We start from the raw sequence: 17,606 nt of genomic DNA, 5'->3' as shown, positions 1-17,606 counted from the left end.
GGAACACAACCTGTCATGTTTGGAGGAGACTGAATAATGAGTTGTATCCAAAGATCACTAGACCTACTGTACAGCATGGGTGGGGGACACACATCATGACGGGGGGCTGACCAGGATGACTGATTCGTGTGCATGAAAGAATGAACGGGGCCATGTATCCGAAGATTTTGAGTGCACACCTCCTTCCAAGGGCAATGAAGATGAAACGTGGCTGCGTCTTTCCACATGACAATGGTCCCAAGCACACCGCCAGGACAACAAAGGAGCGGCTTTGAAAGACGCAGTTCATGGTCCTGGAGTGGACTTGCCAGTCTCCAGATCTCCATTCCATCGAAACCTTTGGAGGGAGTTGAAAGTCTGTATTGCTCAGTGGCAACCCCAAACCAGCTATAGAGGAGATCTGCATGTAGGAAAGGGCCAACATACCGGCAACAGTGTGTACCTACTTTGTAAAGACTTAGGCTACATTCACACACATGTATGGGGGACGTATATATGGCCGATATACGTCCCCCATACATCGCTATGGGCTCATGGCCCCGTACGGGAGCGGTACGGTGCCGCACACGTCCATGTCCAATCTTTCTACGTGATATGGTGCCATGCGCTATATCTTCCTATGGAGTGGGACGGGGGTGAGCTGCGCTCATCCTCTGCTCCTCTCCGCAGCGCCTATGTATGCCCGCCGTGCTACGGTACGGCGGGCATACATCGCGTGCATGTATCCTTACAGAAAATGTCTACCATTGCAAACAAAGGATATAACAAAATATTGATATGAACTTTTGTTATTGACCAAATACTCAATTTCCACCATAATTTGCAAATAAATTCTTAAAAAAAATAAATCAGACAATGTGATTTTCAGGATTTGATTTCACATTTTGTCCCTAATAGTTGAGGTTTTACTTGTGATGTCAGTTACAGACCTCTCCTATCTTTATAAGTGGGAGAACTTGTACAATTGGTGGCCGACTAAATACTTTTTTTTTCCCAACTGCAGAATTTTTTCTATTGATAGACAACTTGTGTAATTCAGCATTCCCCCTGTGGAGGCGCTGTCATTCAGGATACCAATTATCACTAATTGCTGGTGATCTCGGTAGTCGGACTCCCTGTATTCAGCCGACTGTCATATCTATATGACCCAAAAAAAAAAAGGGACAAAAATGGCCAAAATGGACAATAATTAACTGGAATGACTGGAAACCATCAGCAAGGATGTCATATTTTAATAAAGGTTCTTGTATTACATGGACAGTATTGGGTTAAACAACTAAATTGCAGGGACGAGCAGACGCCCATGAATTTAAATTATGCAGCTTGTGACAACATAACATCTCCGTAGAAATAAGTGAATGAAAGGAAACACACACATTACACAGAGGACGTTCACTTTTAAGCTTTTACCATTTTGGATAGGAGATAAAAAATAAATCTTACCGCAGCAATCATAATAGCGTTATCCAAGAACCCGAACCCAACAAACGGTAGTGCATTGTGGACGAAAACTGAAATGTAAAAGAAAGGGAAATCAGTTCTCCAGAAATCATCAAGAAAAGCAATAATTTGTGATTATATAACAGATACAATACCCCACCATATGTAGTATGTGGCCAGGTTTTTTTTATGAGTGGGAGGGGAAAGCAGGACTCACAGGCTTTCTCTCTGAGTGGGAGGTGGAAGCAGGACTCACAGGCTCTCTCTCTGAGTGGGAGGTGGAAGCAGGACTCACAGGCTCTCTCTCTGAGTGGGAGGTGGAAGCAGGACTCACAGGCTCTCTCTCTGAGTGGGAGGTGGAAGCAGGACTCACAGGCTTTCTCTCTGAGTGGGAGGTGGAAGCAGGACTCACAGGCTTTCTCTCTGAGTGGGAGGTGGAAGCAGGACTCACAGGCTTTCTCTCTGAGTGGGAGGTGGAAGCAGGACTCACAGGCTCTCTCTGAGTGGGAGGTGGAAGCAGGACTCACAGGCTTTCTCTCTGAGTGGGAGGTGGAAGCAGGACTCACAGGCTTTCTCTCTGAGTGGGAGGTGGAAGCAGGACTCACAGGTTTTCTCTATGAGTGGGAGGTGGAAGCAGGACTCACAGGCTTTCTCTATGAGTGGGAGGTGGAAGCAGGACTCACAGGCTTTCTCTATGAGTGGGAGGTGGAAGCAGGACTCACAGGCTTTCTCTATGAGTGGGAGGTGGAAGCAGGACTCACAGGCTTTTTCTATGAGTGGGCGGGGAAAGGGGGACTCACAGGCTTTCTATATGAGTGGGCGGGAATGGAGGACTCCCAGGCTTCCTCTATGAGGGGGCGGGAATGGAGGACTCACAGGATTTCAGTCTGACACGAATATAGCCTCGTTAGGGGTAGGGGACACAGCCTTTCCTCAATTCTGCTCAACAGATTTCTGCCATGATGAAATTCACCTTCTTTCCATTCTAACAGTTTAAATACTCAAGTTGCACAGAATATTAATATTTTTAGAATAAAAGAGAAGAGGCTTTTTACAAAAATAAAAATATGCTACTTATTTGTCTCTAGATGGAAACTAAATGACAAAACGTCCCCAAAACGAGACTCTAAATACCGTGACATTTGTCTGTGTGACCTTTATAAAGAAAAACCATTATGGAATAATAATGGAGCGGATTGGCCAAGAAAAAAAATCACATTCAGGAATATTGGATATTTAACCATGAGGATTCACACAACAGATTTCAGCTAGTTCAATGGGGATGGGAAATTAAGGGTCTTAAGGAAATCTAATCCCCATCTCCGAGTAATGTGCCTGTACACCCACCGACATAGGGAGAGTTGTCATTGTGTGTGGGCAGAGTAGTCAGGACTCTCCCTGTCAATCACTGTGTGTGGGCAAAGTAATCAGGACTCTCATTGGCAATCACTGTGCGTGGGTGGTTGTGGGTGATCAGATCCCTTGTTGCCAATCACTGTGTGTGGGAGGAGTAATCAGAACCCTTGTTGCCAATCTCTATGTGTGGGTGGAGTCAGGGGCGTAACTAGCAGAGGCTGGGCCCCATAGCAGACCGTTGAATGGGGCCCCCTTCCCCTACATTTATACAATCATTTTTACACTCATAGACCTGTCTATGCATTCATGCATTAATACACACATACATTATATACAGCATACACACACATACAGCATATACACATATATACAGCATATATGCACACACGCATCTAGTATATACAGCATATACACAGATATACAGCAAATATACACGCATCCAGTATATACAGCATGCACACACGCATCCAGTATATACACAACACACACACATCCAGTATATACACAACACACACACATCCAGTATATACACAACACACACACATCCAGTATATACACAACACACACACATCCAGTATATACACAACACACACACATCCAGTATATACACAACCATCACATATATACACACACATCCAGTATATACACACACAACATACACACAACCATCACATATATACACACACAACATACACACATATACACACACATCCAGTATATACACGCACAACATACACACATATACACACACATCCAGTATATACACGCACAACATACACACATATATACACACACATCCAGTATATACACGCACAACATACACACCTATATACACACACATCCAGTATATACACACACAACATACACATATATACACACACATCCAGTATACACACACACACACAACATACACACATATATACACGCACAACATACACACACATCCAGTATATACACGCACAACATACACACATATATATACACACACATCCAGTATATACACGCACAACATACACACATATATATACACACACATCCAGTATATACACGCACAACATACACACATATATACACACACATCCAGTATATACACACACAACATACACACATATATACACACACATCCAGTATATACACGCACAACACACACACACAACATACACACATATATACACGCACAACATACACACATATATACACACACATCCAGTATATACACACACAACATACACACATATACACACACATCCAGTATATACACGCACAACATACACACATATATACACACACACAGATCCAGTATATACACACACAACATACACACATATATACACACACACATCCAGTATATACACACACAACATACACACATGTATACACACACACATCCAGTATATACACACACAACATACACACATATATACACACACATCCAGTATACACACACACACATCCAGTATATACACACACAACATACACACAATTACATGTGTTTACTCACCCATCTTCAGCTCAGATGTCACTCGGTCGGGAAGGATGGACAGGTCTGTCAGACGCATGGGCCGGAGCAGGCAGCAAGGTGATGCATTCGCAGGCCGGCCCGGACTGCGACGCGCACGGGCCGGACTAGGCAGCGGGTGAGGCGCCGGCCAGGTCAGACTAAGCAGCGGGCGAGGCGCGCGGGCTGGACCGGACTAGGCAGCGGGTGAGGCGCCGGCCAGGTCAGACTAAGCAGCGGGCGAGGCGCGCGGGCTGGACCGGACTAGGCAGCGGGTGAGGCGCGCGGGCTGGGCCAGACAATGCAGCGGGTGAGGCGCCGGCCAGGTCAGAATAAGCAGCGGGCGAGGCGCGCGGGCTGGACCGGACTAGGCAGCACGTGAGGCGCGCGCAGGAAGTGAAGTGGGCGGGGCCGGCCGGCCGATCTTCTGAAGCAGCAATCAGGGGAGGTACAGGGACAAGCAGTGAATTATACTTTGCTAATGATGTGCCCCCGGGCCCATCCCACTATCTCTCCGCCTACCTCATATGAGGCCTGCAGTCAGGGGCAGTAATGGGATGGGCCCGGAGGCATGTCATTAATACAGTATAATTCTACCGTTCATTAAATCACCGTTTTGGTATAAAGGTATACTTTCCCCGTCCATCACGGGCCCCCCTGCGCCCGGGCCCCGTAGCAAGCGCTACGGCTGCTACGGTGGTTGTTACGCCACTGGGTGGAGTAATCAGAACCCTTGTTTCCAATCACTATGTGTGGGGGAGAAGTAATCAGAACCCTTGTTTTCAATCAATATGTGTGGGTGGAGTAATCAGAACCCTTGTTTTCAATCACTATGTGTGGGTGGAGTAATCAGAACCCTTGTTTTCAATCACTATGTGTGGGTGGAGTAATCAGAACCCTTGTTGCCATTCACTATGTGCGGGAGGAGTAATCAGAACCCTTGTTGCCAATCACTATGTGTGGGAGGAGTAATCAGAACCCTTGTTGCCAATCACTATGTGTGGGAGGAGTAATCAGAACCCTTGTTGCCAATCACTATGTGTGGGAGGAGTAATCAGAACCCTTGTTGCCAATCACTACGTGTGGGCGGAGTAATCAGAACCCTTGTTTCCAATCACTATATGTGGGAGGAGTAATCAGAACCCTTGTTGCCAATCACTATGTGTGGGCAGAGTAATCGGGATTCTCACTGTTAATCACTGTGTGGGTGGAGTAATCAGGACTCTCACTGTTTATTACTGTGTGTGGGAGGAGTAATCAGAACCCTTGTTGCCAATCACTGTGTGTGGGCGGAAAAATCAGGACTCTCACTGGCAAACATTGTTTGTGGGAGGAGTAATTAGGACTCTCACTTGCAATCATTTTGTTTGGGCGGATTAATCAGAACCCTTGTTCCAAATACTGTGTGTGGGCGGAGTAATCAGAACCTTTGTTGCCAATCACTATGTGTGGGCGGAGTAATCAGGACTCTCACGGGTAATCCCTGTGTGTGGGTGGAGCAATCAGAACCTTTGTTGCCAATCACTGTGTGTGGGTGGAGTAATCAGGACTCTCACGGGTAATCCTTGTGTGTGGGTGGAGCAATCAGAACCCTTGTTGCCAATCACTGTGTGTGGGTGGAGTAATACGATCTCTCACTGGGAGTCACTGCTTTATGATTGGTCAAGTCTTTATTACATTCCTCACACTGCTGTACTCTTGGCTCTCTATATGGAGATATCACCATAGCCCCAACCACCTGTTATGTAAAAGCTGCAGCAATCATTTACTCACAGGGGAGGTGCATTATGCAGAGCGCTAAGAACACAGCAGTGTGAGGACACACCCCCTGGAGCGCTATTATTAAATAGAACCCGCTCACTGTTTCACCCATTATGAATCATACAAGATAATCTCCTAGACATCTTACCGTGTTTCAGCTGTTTGGAGGAGGGTGGGGCAGCTTCAAGTTGTTCTGAAAGAAAATAGAAAAGGATTTATTAGAAAACCTCTGCAGCAAATAATATAGGACAATATAGGGAGGTATGGAGAAGGGCTGGCACGGTAATTACACTGCTGACTGCCAACACGTCTCCACCCTGCCCAAGGGAAGCGCTCCCCCGGCTCCGGCTCTGTTATTATCCGCCTGCTCCGGCTCCACAGACACATCCATGACACATCATTTATAGAGATCTCAACCTGTACAAAGAATTAGATGTGTAACTAGGAGCGGTGTGGACCAGGACACCAGCAACATCTCCTGACACTCCTGCCCCATAATAGTGCAATCACCCACTTACCTCTGGGAGACATTTTGGCTTTGCTAAAAGGGGCTACTATAAGTCTTCCTCTTTTGTGGGCAGCTTAGTAGAATAAATCAACGTAAATGAGCAGCTCTCCTAAATCTCTTATGGGGTATAACTGCTTCCTATGGAAACCACTGGGAGCCTAGGCAGGGGAAAGGAAAAACTAAAAAAAAAATTGTACTTACCTTGCTCAAGCTCCCGTTTCTTACGGCTCATGCCCATAGAACTTTGGTTACACTTGTGGCCATGTGGAATTTTTCAGGAGAACTGATAAGGTCTTTAAGTAGACCCTGTAAGCAGCAAAAAGGGCCCCTTGACTGGCTACCCACTTACTTACATGGTTCCATTTGGCCATTAAAAATGAATTAAAAATTAAAATGAAAGACTTTTCATTGACCCCCAACTCTCGGCACAAGCAATTTTACATTCTCTCATCCCCACTGTTCCCAAGCAATCAAGTGGTGATAAATTCATCATTGAACCGGCACCTTTAATTATTCAAGGATCCAAAAAGTTAGAGTTGGTGAAGAAAGTTCTCTTTACCGTAAATGGAAGATGGATTACACTAACCTGCCACCTTCTTCCACTACACTGTGGATAGGGCCATGGATTTATTGCTCCATAGACGTGGACATGAGTTTCTGCTGGAGAAATGGGTAACAATATGAGGGCAGTTTTAAACTATGGCTGGGTGTTCGATCACCAGGGGTGTCAAAATGGTGGGGGTGCCGGAGGAGTCACTACTTAATAGCGAAGAAGGTCAGTGAGAAGAGAGGAGGGGACGGGGCACAGCAGGAGAGGGTGCCGGTCTTAGGCTGCTTACAGCAGTCAGGTCAGTGAGAAGAGAGGAGAGGATGGGGCACAGCAGGAGAGGGTGCCGGCCTTAGGCTGCTTACAGCAGTCAGGTCAGTGAGAAGAGAGGAGGGGACGGGGCACAGCAGGAGAGGGTGCCGGCCTTAGGCTGCTTACAGCAGTCAGGTCAGTGAGGAGAGGAGGGGATGGGGCACAGCAGGAGAGGGTGCCGTTCTTAGGCTGCTTACAGCAGTCAGGTCAGTGAGAAGAGAGGAGGGGATGGGGCACAGGAGGAGAGGGTGCCGGCCTTAGGCTGCTTACAGCAGTCAGGTCAGTGAGAAGAGAGGAGGGGATGGGGCACAGCAGGAGAGGGTGCCGGCCTTAGGCTGCTTACAGCAGTCAGGTCAGTGAGAAGAGAGGAGAGAGGAGGGGACGGGGCACAGCAGGAGAGGGTGCCGGCCTTAGGCTGCTTACAGCAGTCAGGTCAGAGAGAAGAGAGGAGGGGATGGGGCACAGCAGGAGAGGGTGCCGGCCTTAGGCTGCTTACAGCAGTCAGGTCAGTGAGAAGAGAGGAGGGGACGGGGCACAGCAGGAGAGGGTGCCGGCCTTAGGCTGCTTACAGCAGTCAGGTCAGTGAGAAGAGAGGAGAGAGGAGGGGACGGGGCACAGCAGGAGAGGGTGCCGGCCTTAGGCTGCTTACAGCAGTCAGGTCAGTGAGGAGAGAGGAGGGGATGGGGCACAGGAGGAGAGGGTGCCGGTCTTAGATGCTTACAGCAGTCAGGTCAGTGAGGAGAGGAGGGGATGGGGCACAGCAGGAGAGGGTGCCGGTCTTAGGCTGCTTACAGCAGTCAGGTCAGTGAGAAGAGAGGAGGGGATGGGGCACAGCAGGAGAGGGTGCCGGTCTTAGGCTGCTTACAGCAGTCAGGTCAGTGAGAAGAGAGGAGGGGATGGGGCACAGGAGGAGAGGGTGCCGGCCTTAGGCTGCTTACAGCAGTCAGGTCAGTGAGAAGAGAGGAGGGGATGGGGTGCAGCAGGAGAGGGTGCCGGTCTTAGATGCTTACAGCAGTCAGGTCAGTGAGGAGAGGAGGGGACGGGGCACAGCAGGAGAGGGTGCCGGTCTTAGGCTGCTTACAGCAGTCAGGTCAGTGAGAAGAGAGGAGGGGATGGGGCACAGGAGGAGAGGGTGCCGGCCTTAGGCTGCTTACAGCAGTCAGGTCAGTGAGAAGAGAGGAGGGGATGGGGTGCAGCAGGAGAGGGTGCCGGTCTTAGATGCTTACAGCAGTCAGGTCAGTGAGGAGAGGAGGGGACGGGGCACAGCAGGAGAGGGTGCCGGTCTTAGGCTGCTTACAGCAGTCAGGTCAGTGAGGAGAGGAGGGGACGGGGCACAGGAGGAGAGGGTGCCGGCCTTAGGCTGCTTACAGCAGTCAGGTCAGTGAGGAGAGGAGGTGATGGGGCACAGCAGGAGAGGGTGCCGGCCTTAGGCTGATTACAGCAGTCAGGTCAGTGAGAAGAGAGGAGGGGATGGGGCACAGGAGGAGAGGGTGCCGGTCTTAGGCTGCTTACAGCAGTCAGGTCAGTGAGGAGAGGAGGGGATGGGGCACAGCAGGAGAGGGTGCCGGCCTTAGATGCTTACAGCAGTCAGGTCAGTGAGAAGAGAGGAGAGAGGAGGGGACGGGGCACAGCAGGAGAGGGTGCCGTTCTTAGGCTGCTTACAGCAGTCAGGTCAGTGAGAAGAGAGGAGGGGATGGGGCACAGCAGGAGAGGGTGCCGGCCTTAGGCTGCTTACAGCAGTCAGGTCAGTGAGGAGAGGAGGGGACGGGGCACAGGAGGAGAGGGTGCCGGCCTTAGGCTGCTTACAGCAGTCAGGTCAGTGAGAAGAGAGGAGGGGATGGGGCACAGCAGGAGAGGGTGCCGGCCTTAGGCTGCTTACAGCAGTCAGGTCAGTGAGAAGAGAGGAGAGAGGAGGGGACGGGGCACAGCAGGAGAGGGTGCCGGCCTTAGGCTGCTTACAGCAGTCAGGTCAGAGAGTAGAGAGGAGGGGATGGGGCACAGCAGGAGAGGGTGCCGGCCTTAGGCTGCTTACAGCAGTCAGGTCAGTGAGAAGAGAGGAGGGGACGGGGCACAGCAGGAGAGGGTGCCGGCCTTAGGCTGCTTACAGCAGTCAGGTCAGTGAGAAGAGAGGAGAGAGGAGGGGACGGGGCACAGCAGGAGAGGGTGCCGGCCTTAGGCTGCTTACAGCAGTCAGGTCAGTGAGGAGAGAGGAGGGGATGGGGCACAGCAGGAGAGGGTGCCGGCCTTAGGCTGCTTACAGCAGTCAGGTCAGTGAAAAGAGAGGAGGGGATGGGGCGCAGCAGGAGAGGGTGCCGGTCTTAGATGCTTACAGCAGTCAGGTCAGTGAGGAGAGGAGGGGATGGGGCACAGCAGGAGAGGGTGCCGGTCTTAGGCTGCTTACAGCAGTCAGGTCAGTGAGAAGAGAGGAGGGGATGGGGCACAGCAGGAGAGGGTGCCGGTCTTAGGCTGCTTACAGCAGTCAGGTCAGTGAGAAGAGAGGAGGGGATGGGGTGCAGCAGGAGAGGGTGCCGGTCTTAGATGCTTACAGCAGTCAGGTCAGTGAGGAGAGGAGGGGACGGGGCACAGCAGGAGAGGGTGCCGGTCTTAGGCTGCTTACAGCAGTCAGGTCAGTGAGAAGAGAGGAGGGGATGGGGCACAGGAGGAGAGGGTGCCGGCCTTAGGCTGCTTACAGCAGTCAGGTCAGTGAGAAGAGAGGAGGGGATGGGGTGCAGCAGGAGAGGGTGCCGGTCTTAGATGCTTACAGCAGTCAGGTCAGTGAGGAGAGGAGGGGACGGGGCACAGCAGGAGAGGGTGCCGGTCTTAGGCTGCTTACAGCAGTCAGGTCAGTGAGGAGAGGAGGGGACGGGGCACAGGAGGAGAGGGTGCCGGCCTTAGGCTGCTTACAGCAGTCAGGTCAGTGAGGAGAGGAGGTGATGGGGCACAGCAGGAGAGGGTGCCGGCCTTAGGCTGATTACAGCAGTCAGGTCAGTGAGAAGAGAGGAGGGGATGGGGCACAGGAGGAGAGGGTGCCGGTCTTAGGCTGCTTACAGCAGTCAGGTCAGTGAGGAGAGGAGGGGATGGGGCACAGCAGGAGAGGGTGCCGGTCTTAGGCTGCTTACAGCAGTCAGGTCAGTGAGAAGAGAGGAGGGGATGGGGCACAGCAGGAGAGGGTGCCGGTCTTAGGCTGCTTACAGCAGTCAGGTCAGTGAGAAGAGAGGAGGGGATGGGGCACAGGAGGAGAGGGTGCCGGCCTTAGGCTGCTTACAGCAGTCAGGTCAGTGAGAAGAGAGGAGGGGATGGGGTGCAGCAGGAGAGGGTGCCGGTCTTAGATGCTTACAGCAGTCAGGTCAGTGAGGAGAGGAGGGGACGGGGCACAGCAGGAGAGGGTGCCGGTCTTAGGCTGCTTACAGCAGTCAGGTCAGTGAGAAGAGAGGAGGGGATGGGGCAGAGGAGGGGATGGGGCACAGGAGGAGAGGGTGCCGGCCTTAGGCTGCTTACAGCAGTCAGGTCAGTGAGGAGAGGAGGGGACGGGGCACAGGAGGAGAGGGTGCCGGCCTTAGGCTGCTTACAGCAGTCAGGTCAGTGAGGAGAGGAGGTGATGGGGCACAGCAGGAGAGGGTGCCGGCCTTAGGCTGATTACAGCAGTCAGGTCAGTGAGAAGAGAGGAGGGGATGGGGCACAGGAGGAGAGGGTGCCGGTCTTAGGCTGCTTACAGCAGTCAGGTCAGTGAGAAGAGAGGAGGGGATGGGGCACAGCAGGAGAGGGTGCCAGCCTTAGGCTGCTTACAGCAGTCAGGTCAGTGAGGAGAGGAGGGGATGGGGCACAGCAGAGGGGTGCTTAGGCTGCACAGGAATGCCACAATTACAAATAAAAGTCACTACACCTCCCAGGATGCAATGCGGCAGAGCTATAGGGGTATATTGTTGGCAAACTTCTGACAAATTCTAAGTATTATTTGGACGTGATGTATTGAAAGGAAAGTATCTCTCTGCTCCAGCAGCCATCGCTGCACTTAGTAGCTGACTTATCATATTCCCGGCACAGAGTCAGGAGGTAAATGGCTCTGTATTATTAGCATTTGTTGTGGAGCATTATCCACGTCACGTCATGTCCTGCGGTGACCAGCTGCCGGGTTACAGCTTAGAGCAAGGAAATAAAATGGTAATTCCTGGACCAAGACAGATAAGGAATATCAGCGGGAAGCAGGTTTCATGCCATTCAATGGTTCTGATTCACAAGACAACACAAATACTAATGTTATAAGAATATGATGTTAACTCTCCTAATATATAATAATATCACTAATCGTAAGATCAAAGTAAAACCTGGCTCAATACCCTTCTAAAAGCACTAAAGTGCTCCCAGCTCCTAAATTACTTCACAGATAAAAGCAGATGTAATCCCACAGAGCAGGAGGGGGGTAGTGCTCCTGCACATTGTAACAGCCTGTGAAGCTTTAGCATAGAGGGACTCTGATAACAACCCAGTGAGTTTTTCTGACTTCTTAGCTTAATTTTAACAGTTGATTTTTAGAAGGAAGGAGGCCATGGATCACAAATATAAGAAGATTACTACAGTCACAGTATCTATGAGTAACTGTCCCTGCCGTGACTGGTGATCTGCGAGACACTAATACATTTTACATCTTCCTACAGCGCCACCTCAGGGGAAATAAAGTACTACATTAGTTCCTAATAAAAATGTGACAGATGTGGTCCTCCAGAACTGTGTATCAGTTCTAAACTTTGATAAATACAGGAACTGCCAGATGTTGGGCCGACATGAACTTTTAGCATAAAAAACACCTTTACAGCTTCGGATCAGACTCCCAGATGAGGCCAAGTAATAGTAAGGAATAGTCAGCCGTAGCTTTGTGTAATAGGATTACACTACTGGGCAGAGCAGCTCCCATCCTCTAGAGAAAACTGATAAAAAGCAGAATTATGGGATTTATTACTCGACTCAGATACAAGGAATCATCCGGCATCAGCACATTACCGAGACCCTGGACACTTACTATAGTAATGCGAGAATATACAGACCTTACACTACACACTTATTGCTGATCCACACACTCGTAAATTTTCACAGCCGCAAGTGCAATTTAAGTTCTTTTTTACAGAGATTCTTTTAAAACTTCTACATATTTTAGAAAACAATATACCCGACAAATTACCAATTTTTTTTCTCACACAGGCAATGATTCCATAGGATTTGTCAACCAAGTCTTTAGATTTTTGGGTAAAAAATATTTTTTTGCAGATATATTTAGCAGAATAGCAAAGAACTAAAGAATGTTATAGGGCAGTGGGGGCGAACCTGAGACCCCCTATGATTAATGTCCCCCAATGTCCAAAGTTCCCCTACAACAGTGGTGGCGAACCTATGGCACTGGTGCCAGAGATGGCACTCAGAGGCATCTCTGTGGGCACACTGGCTGTCTTCCAGGCACAGAGTTTACCAGACATGGCATCTTCCTGCCAAGTAGTGCCCTGCTATTTTAAAGTGACCCATCCTGTGCTGCTTGGTCCTGTCCAAGGAGTGAAAAGGTGTGGACAGGGTCGGATTGGAGCTCAAAGATTCTGGTAGCAATAAGTTTGGCACTTTGGGAAAAGCTAGTGGTTTTTGGGTCTCATTTTGAGCACTCGATCTCTAAAAAGTTCGCCATCACTGGCCTAGGGGCCTAGGGGGACTTGTAATTGTAGGATGTTTAAAGAGAACCCGTCAGGCAAAATAACCCCTTAAACTAAATATATTTTCATAAACTGCCATTAGAGAGCATTGCCTCCATCTCTGCATTGTCCCTCTACATGCCTGTAAACTTAAAGGGAACCTGTCACCAGGAGAGCCATTTTTAGCCCTCCCCCAGTCCCCACAGAGCATAGTACATACACTGCCAAAGTGTTTTTGTATAAAAAAAATAGGTTTTACAGGAAAAAAGATCTGTTATATTGTACCTTTCATTAGCATCTGCTGTGTGAAAGGTGATGTATTTCAAAAATTTGCCATTTTTGAAATACGAAATCATTGCGTTTTCAGGCAGTTAGATTTACCACCTAAATAAGTTGCTGAATAACATTTCCCAATCGTCTACTTTACATTTTCACCATTTTTGAAATGTCTGGATAATTTATTTTGATGTCGCGCGGCTTACAAATCGAATATCGCTTTTCCGGATTTTCAGAATTGACTATTTTGGGGATAAATACTGTTTTGTATGAAATTTTACATATTTAGCATCACAACCCCTCTATATAACCAACCCATTTTCAAATCTGCACCCCTCAAGCTATCAGAAACAGCTTTCACGAAGATTGTTAACCCCTTGAGAGATTCGTAGTAATTACATCAAAATGGAGGCGAAATTTAGAATGGTCAAATTGTGCCGGTTATACGTTCATTTAGCCCTAAAATGTACACATTTCCAAAAGATAAAAATACAAAACCCACCATACAATTTGTTCTATAATTTCTCCCAAGTACAGAGACCCCCCACATGTGGCCGTTACTTGTATTATGGGGGCACAGCGAGGTGCAGAAGGTAAGGAGCACCCTGCAGCTGCCAGGATTTTACTTTCCTCATTGGCCCCTTTTGTAGGCTATAAAATTTTCGCTTTTCCGTTATTTGGGCCATGTGACAGCATTTTTTTTTGCGGGACGAGATGCTTTTTCCAGCGTTACCATTTTGGGGTTGGTATCACCTATTGTTGAAAATTTAGGAACTTCTTTTTGAGAGCAGGAGTAGAAAAGCGTCAATTCTGTACTTTTTTTTTTGGTGTTCACCGTTTAGCCCAATAATCATGTTAGCTTTATTCTATGGGTCGATACGATTACGGGGATACCAGACTTGAATATATTTTCTTAAGTTTTACTAAATTTGTCAAATAAAACCCTAATGTGGGGAAAAATCTATCATTTTTGTATTGCCGTCTTCCAAGTGGCATAACATTATTAGGTTTTTGGCTACGGAGCTGGTTGATGGCTTGTTTTTTGCGGGGCATGTTGTACTTTGCACCAGTATCTTTCTAGAGTACATATGTTTTGTTGATCACTTTTTATAGCATTTTTTGTGGGATTGAATAGGTAAAAATCATAATTTTTGGAGGGTTTATAACAGTTTTTTTTTATAGCGTTTATCGTACGGGTTCAATAATTATTTCATTTTATTCTACGGGTTGTTACGGACGCGGTGATACAATATATGTGGGGTTTGGGTTATGATTTAGACTTTTTTTTGAGTTATAAGTCTCTATATGTTTTGGGGCTTTTGGGCATTTTTAGTCATTTATTACTTTATTTTTTTTATAGAATTTTTTTTTTTTTTCACTTTGTTTTTACCATGGGACATGAACAAGCAATCATCTGATTGCTTGTTCATGATAATACCCCGCAATACTCATGTATTGCAGGGTATCAGCAGTGTCAGTCTATGCACTTGCATAGGGTGGCACTCTGCCAGTAAGATGACATCACAGACGCCATCTTACCGGCAGTTCCTGCAGGTAACACTGGGGTCCAGATCGGACCCCAGTGATGCCATAGTAATGAACGGTGCCCCCGGAAAACGATTCGGGGGGGGGGGGGGGGATGGGCGATCATGGGAGAAAGACCCCCCAGATGCATGTTAGATGCTGCGGTCGCGCTGACTGCGGCATTTAACGGGTTAAGCACCCGCGATCGGAGACAACTCTGATCGTGGGTGTTACACTGGGTTGCCGGCTATCAGTCACAGGTCACAGCCGGCACCCCGTGTTTCCTGCTGAGCGTTAACAGGTTAAAGGGTATTTCAAAAATCTTGAAAAAAAAACTCTATTTCCTGTTCACAGAAAGCCTTGTCCCACCACTAAACCAAAGAAGCCCCCCATTACTATGGTTGGGGTTATACAATCCCATTATAATAACTAAACACACCAAGTAGTGACTTAAAGGGAACCAGCATTTAAAAGAAACTAAAATAAGATTGACTTAAAGGGAACCTGTCACCAGGGACCTCATTTTTCACTAAAGACAGACTGTAAAAGCCCATCACACCTGCAGTGCACATCTGCCTCTCTGCCTTTTCTAAGCATTTGCATTACTATACAATTGTGTGTTATAACTTACTCTTGCATCCTGACAAAATCCTGGGGTAGTCACAGGGGTTGGGCTTTGGTTTGGATGCATGTCAAAAAACAAAATGTGACTTGTGACTTGTCTGAGCTGCAGGCTGCCTCCATCTTTGTGCTCCTGTACACAGGGATTGGTGCTCGGCCAATCACAGGCAACAGAATGACCCAATTTAGCAGAGTGGTGTTTCCTGTGTTTCTTGAAAAATTGATCGTCTGGACCGCCCCTTTAACATTTTTTTTTCCCCTTAAGGAGCCATCCTAAAATGGAGTTTCTGCTTTAGAATTTGTCTATTTATCTGCGCCCCCCCCCCCCCGTTGTTACTTAACAAAAAAACCCACTAATATTCATAAAAAAATGGACAAACTAAAGTAGACAACCCTATATACCGTAACTTTCCCATAACCAATTAGAAAACAGTTCTCATATTTTGAAAGCAGGTTGTGAAGAAAAAGCAGCCTCCCAATTGGTTGCTATGGTCCTCTGCCCAGTATTGTTGCTATGTCAGAGCTTTTTATGCTCCGCAGCCACATAGCTGGAGTCTAATCTTCTGTAAATGAAAGTACGGAGACAATTAATCGCCTAAATTAGCATTACCGGCGGCATTACAGAACAGAGACTGTCCGTGCGTCTCTGTACCAGAACAAATCTACAGAGAACGTGATCCGGAACAGAGCGAAACGCCAGAAAGCCGACTAAATGCTGCGTCAGATCAAGAGCAGAAACATGTTCCTGAGATTATAGATTAACCTGATTATATGATGCACAGAAGCCAATATATACAATGCTATACCACATATATACTGTGTGTGTATATATGTAGATACCGTAAACAAATACATAGAGCTACGACACGTCCACGCTGTACAAGTACAGTTACATAGAATAAGCATATAGAATACACATATAGTTCTATAAAATAAAAAAAAACACATAATAACACATACACTAAGTGGAAATTAGTGACTGGGACAGGCTGGGGAAAGTGACTTCATTATGAATAGAGAGCAGGGTCAGAATGGTCATCTTATTAGAGGGCAGCAGAGTTATTTTCATCTTATTAGAGGGAAGGGTGAGCAGAGTCCTGATAAAGGGCAGAGTAAACAGAGCCAACTTATTACAGAATAGGGTCAGCAGAGCAATCTCATCCTCATGAGAAAAAGGGCAGCAGGGAATCTGATTCTGAGGACAGGGTCAGCAGAGTCATCTCAGTATTGATAGAAGAGTCATCTCAATCTTATTAGAGGGAAAGGTCAGCAGAGTCATCTTAATAAAAGGCAGGGTAAACAGAGCCATCTCATTAGAGAACAGAGCAATATGATCATTCTGAGACCACGGCCAGCAGGGTCATATCAGTTTTAATAGAGGACAGGGTCAGCAGGGTCATCTCAATATGAATTTTATTTGTAGAGTTTGGTTAATAATAATTAGTTTATTTATATAGGGCTCACAGAATACGCAGCACTGCACAGAGCTGCCAGATCAGTCCATGTCCGTTAAAGCGCTGCAGCCACGTCCTATCCCTAGGATGTCATACTACATCCCAGTTATAGCAGGTTGCTAATAGTGAGGATATGACTCTTCCATCAATACTGAGATGATTGGTAACAGTGAGAGTATCGTGTGACACTGACGTCAATGAAAAACCCAAAACAAAAGGTGGACGTTCAAACAGCGCAAGGCGACTCAATTGTTCGATAATGTCAACATCTGTTTATTGAAGAGGAGAGTAAAAAAAACCTACTATAATAAAAAAAAACCTATGTAATACATTATATATTATAACGGACATGCAGATCTGTTTCTACTATTTTTAGACCTGATGATTAGAGGAGAGGACTGGGTCAGCAGAGTCCTCTCAGTTTTGATAGTAGGGTCATCTCATTCTTAGAGGAGTCATCTCAGCAGAGTCATCTCAGTTTTGATAGTAGAGTCATCTCATTGTGATTAGAGGACAGGGTCAGCAGAGTCATCTCAGTTTTGATAGTAGAGTCATCTCATTGTGATTAGAGGACAGGGTCAGCAGAGTCATCTCAGTTTTTATAGTAGGGTCATCTCATTCTTAGAGGACAGGGTCA

The 17,606-nt window shown here is 47.5% G+C and overlaps 1 protein-coding gene across 2 annotated transcripts in view; it reads right to left on the bottom strand.

The window, feature by feature from the left end:
• TMEM65 (transmembrane protein 65) overlaps positions 1-17,606 on the bottom strand; it is a 63,230-nt gene that overhangs the window by 15,031 nt on the left and 30,593 nt on the right. For both annotated transcript variants that reach the window (XM_072151221.1, XM_072151222.1), the window contains 2 exons: positions 6,204-6,248; positions 1,444-1,511 (listed from right to left, as the gene is read on the bottom strand). In XM_072151221.1, the coding sequence (XP_072007322.1) occupies positions 1,444-1,511; positions 6,204-6,248 (113 nt within the window). The remainder of the gene's footprint in view (positions 1-1,443; positions 1,512-6,203; positions 6,249-17,606) is intronic.

This window comes from Engystomops pustulosus, chromosome 5 (genome assembly GCF_040894005.1).
Source record: "Engystomops pustulosus chromosome 5, aEngPut4.maternal, whole genome shotgun sequence".
NCBI lineage: Eukaryota > Metazoa > Chordata > Amphibia > Anura > Leptodactylidae > Engystomops > Engystomops pustulosus.
This window is presented reverse-complemented; position numbering and strand designations above follow the sequence as displayed.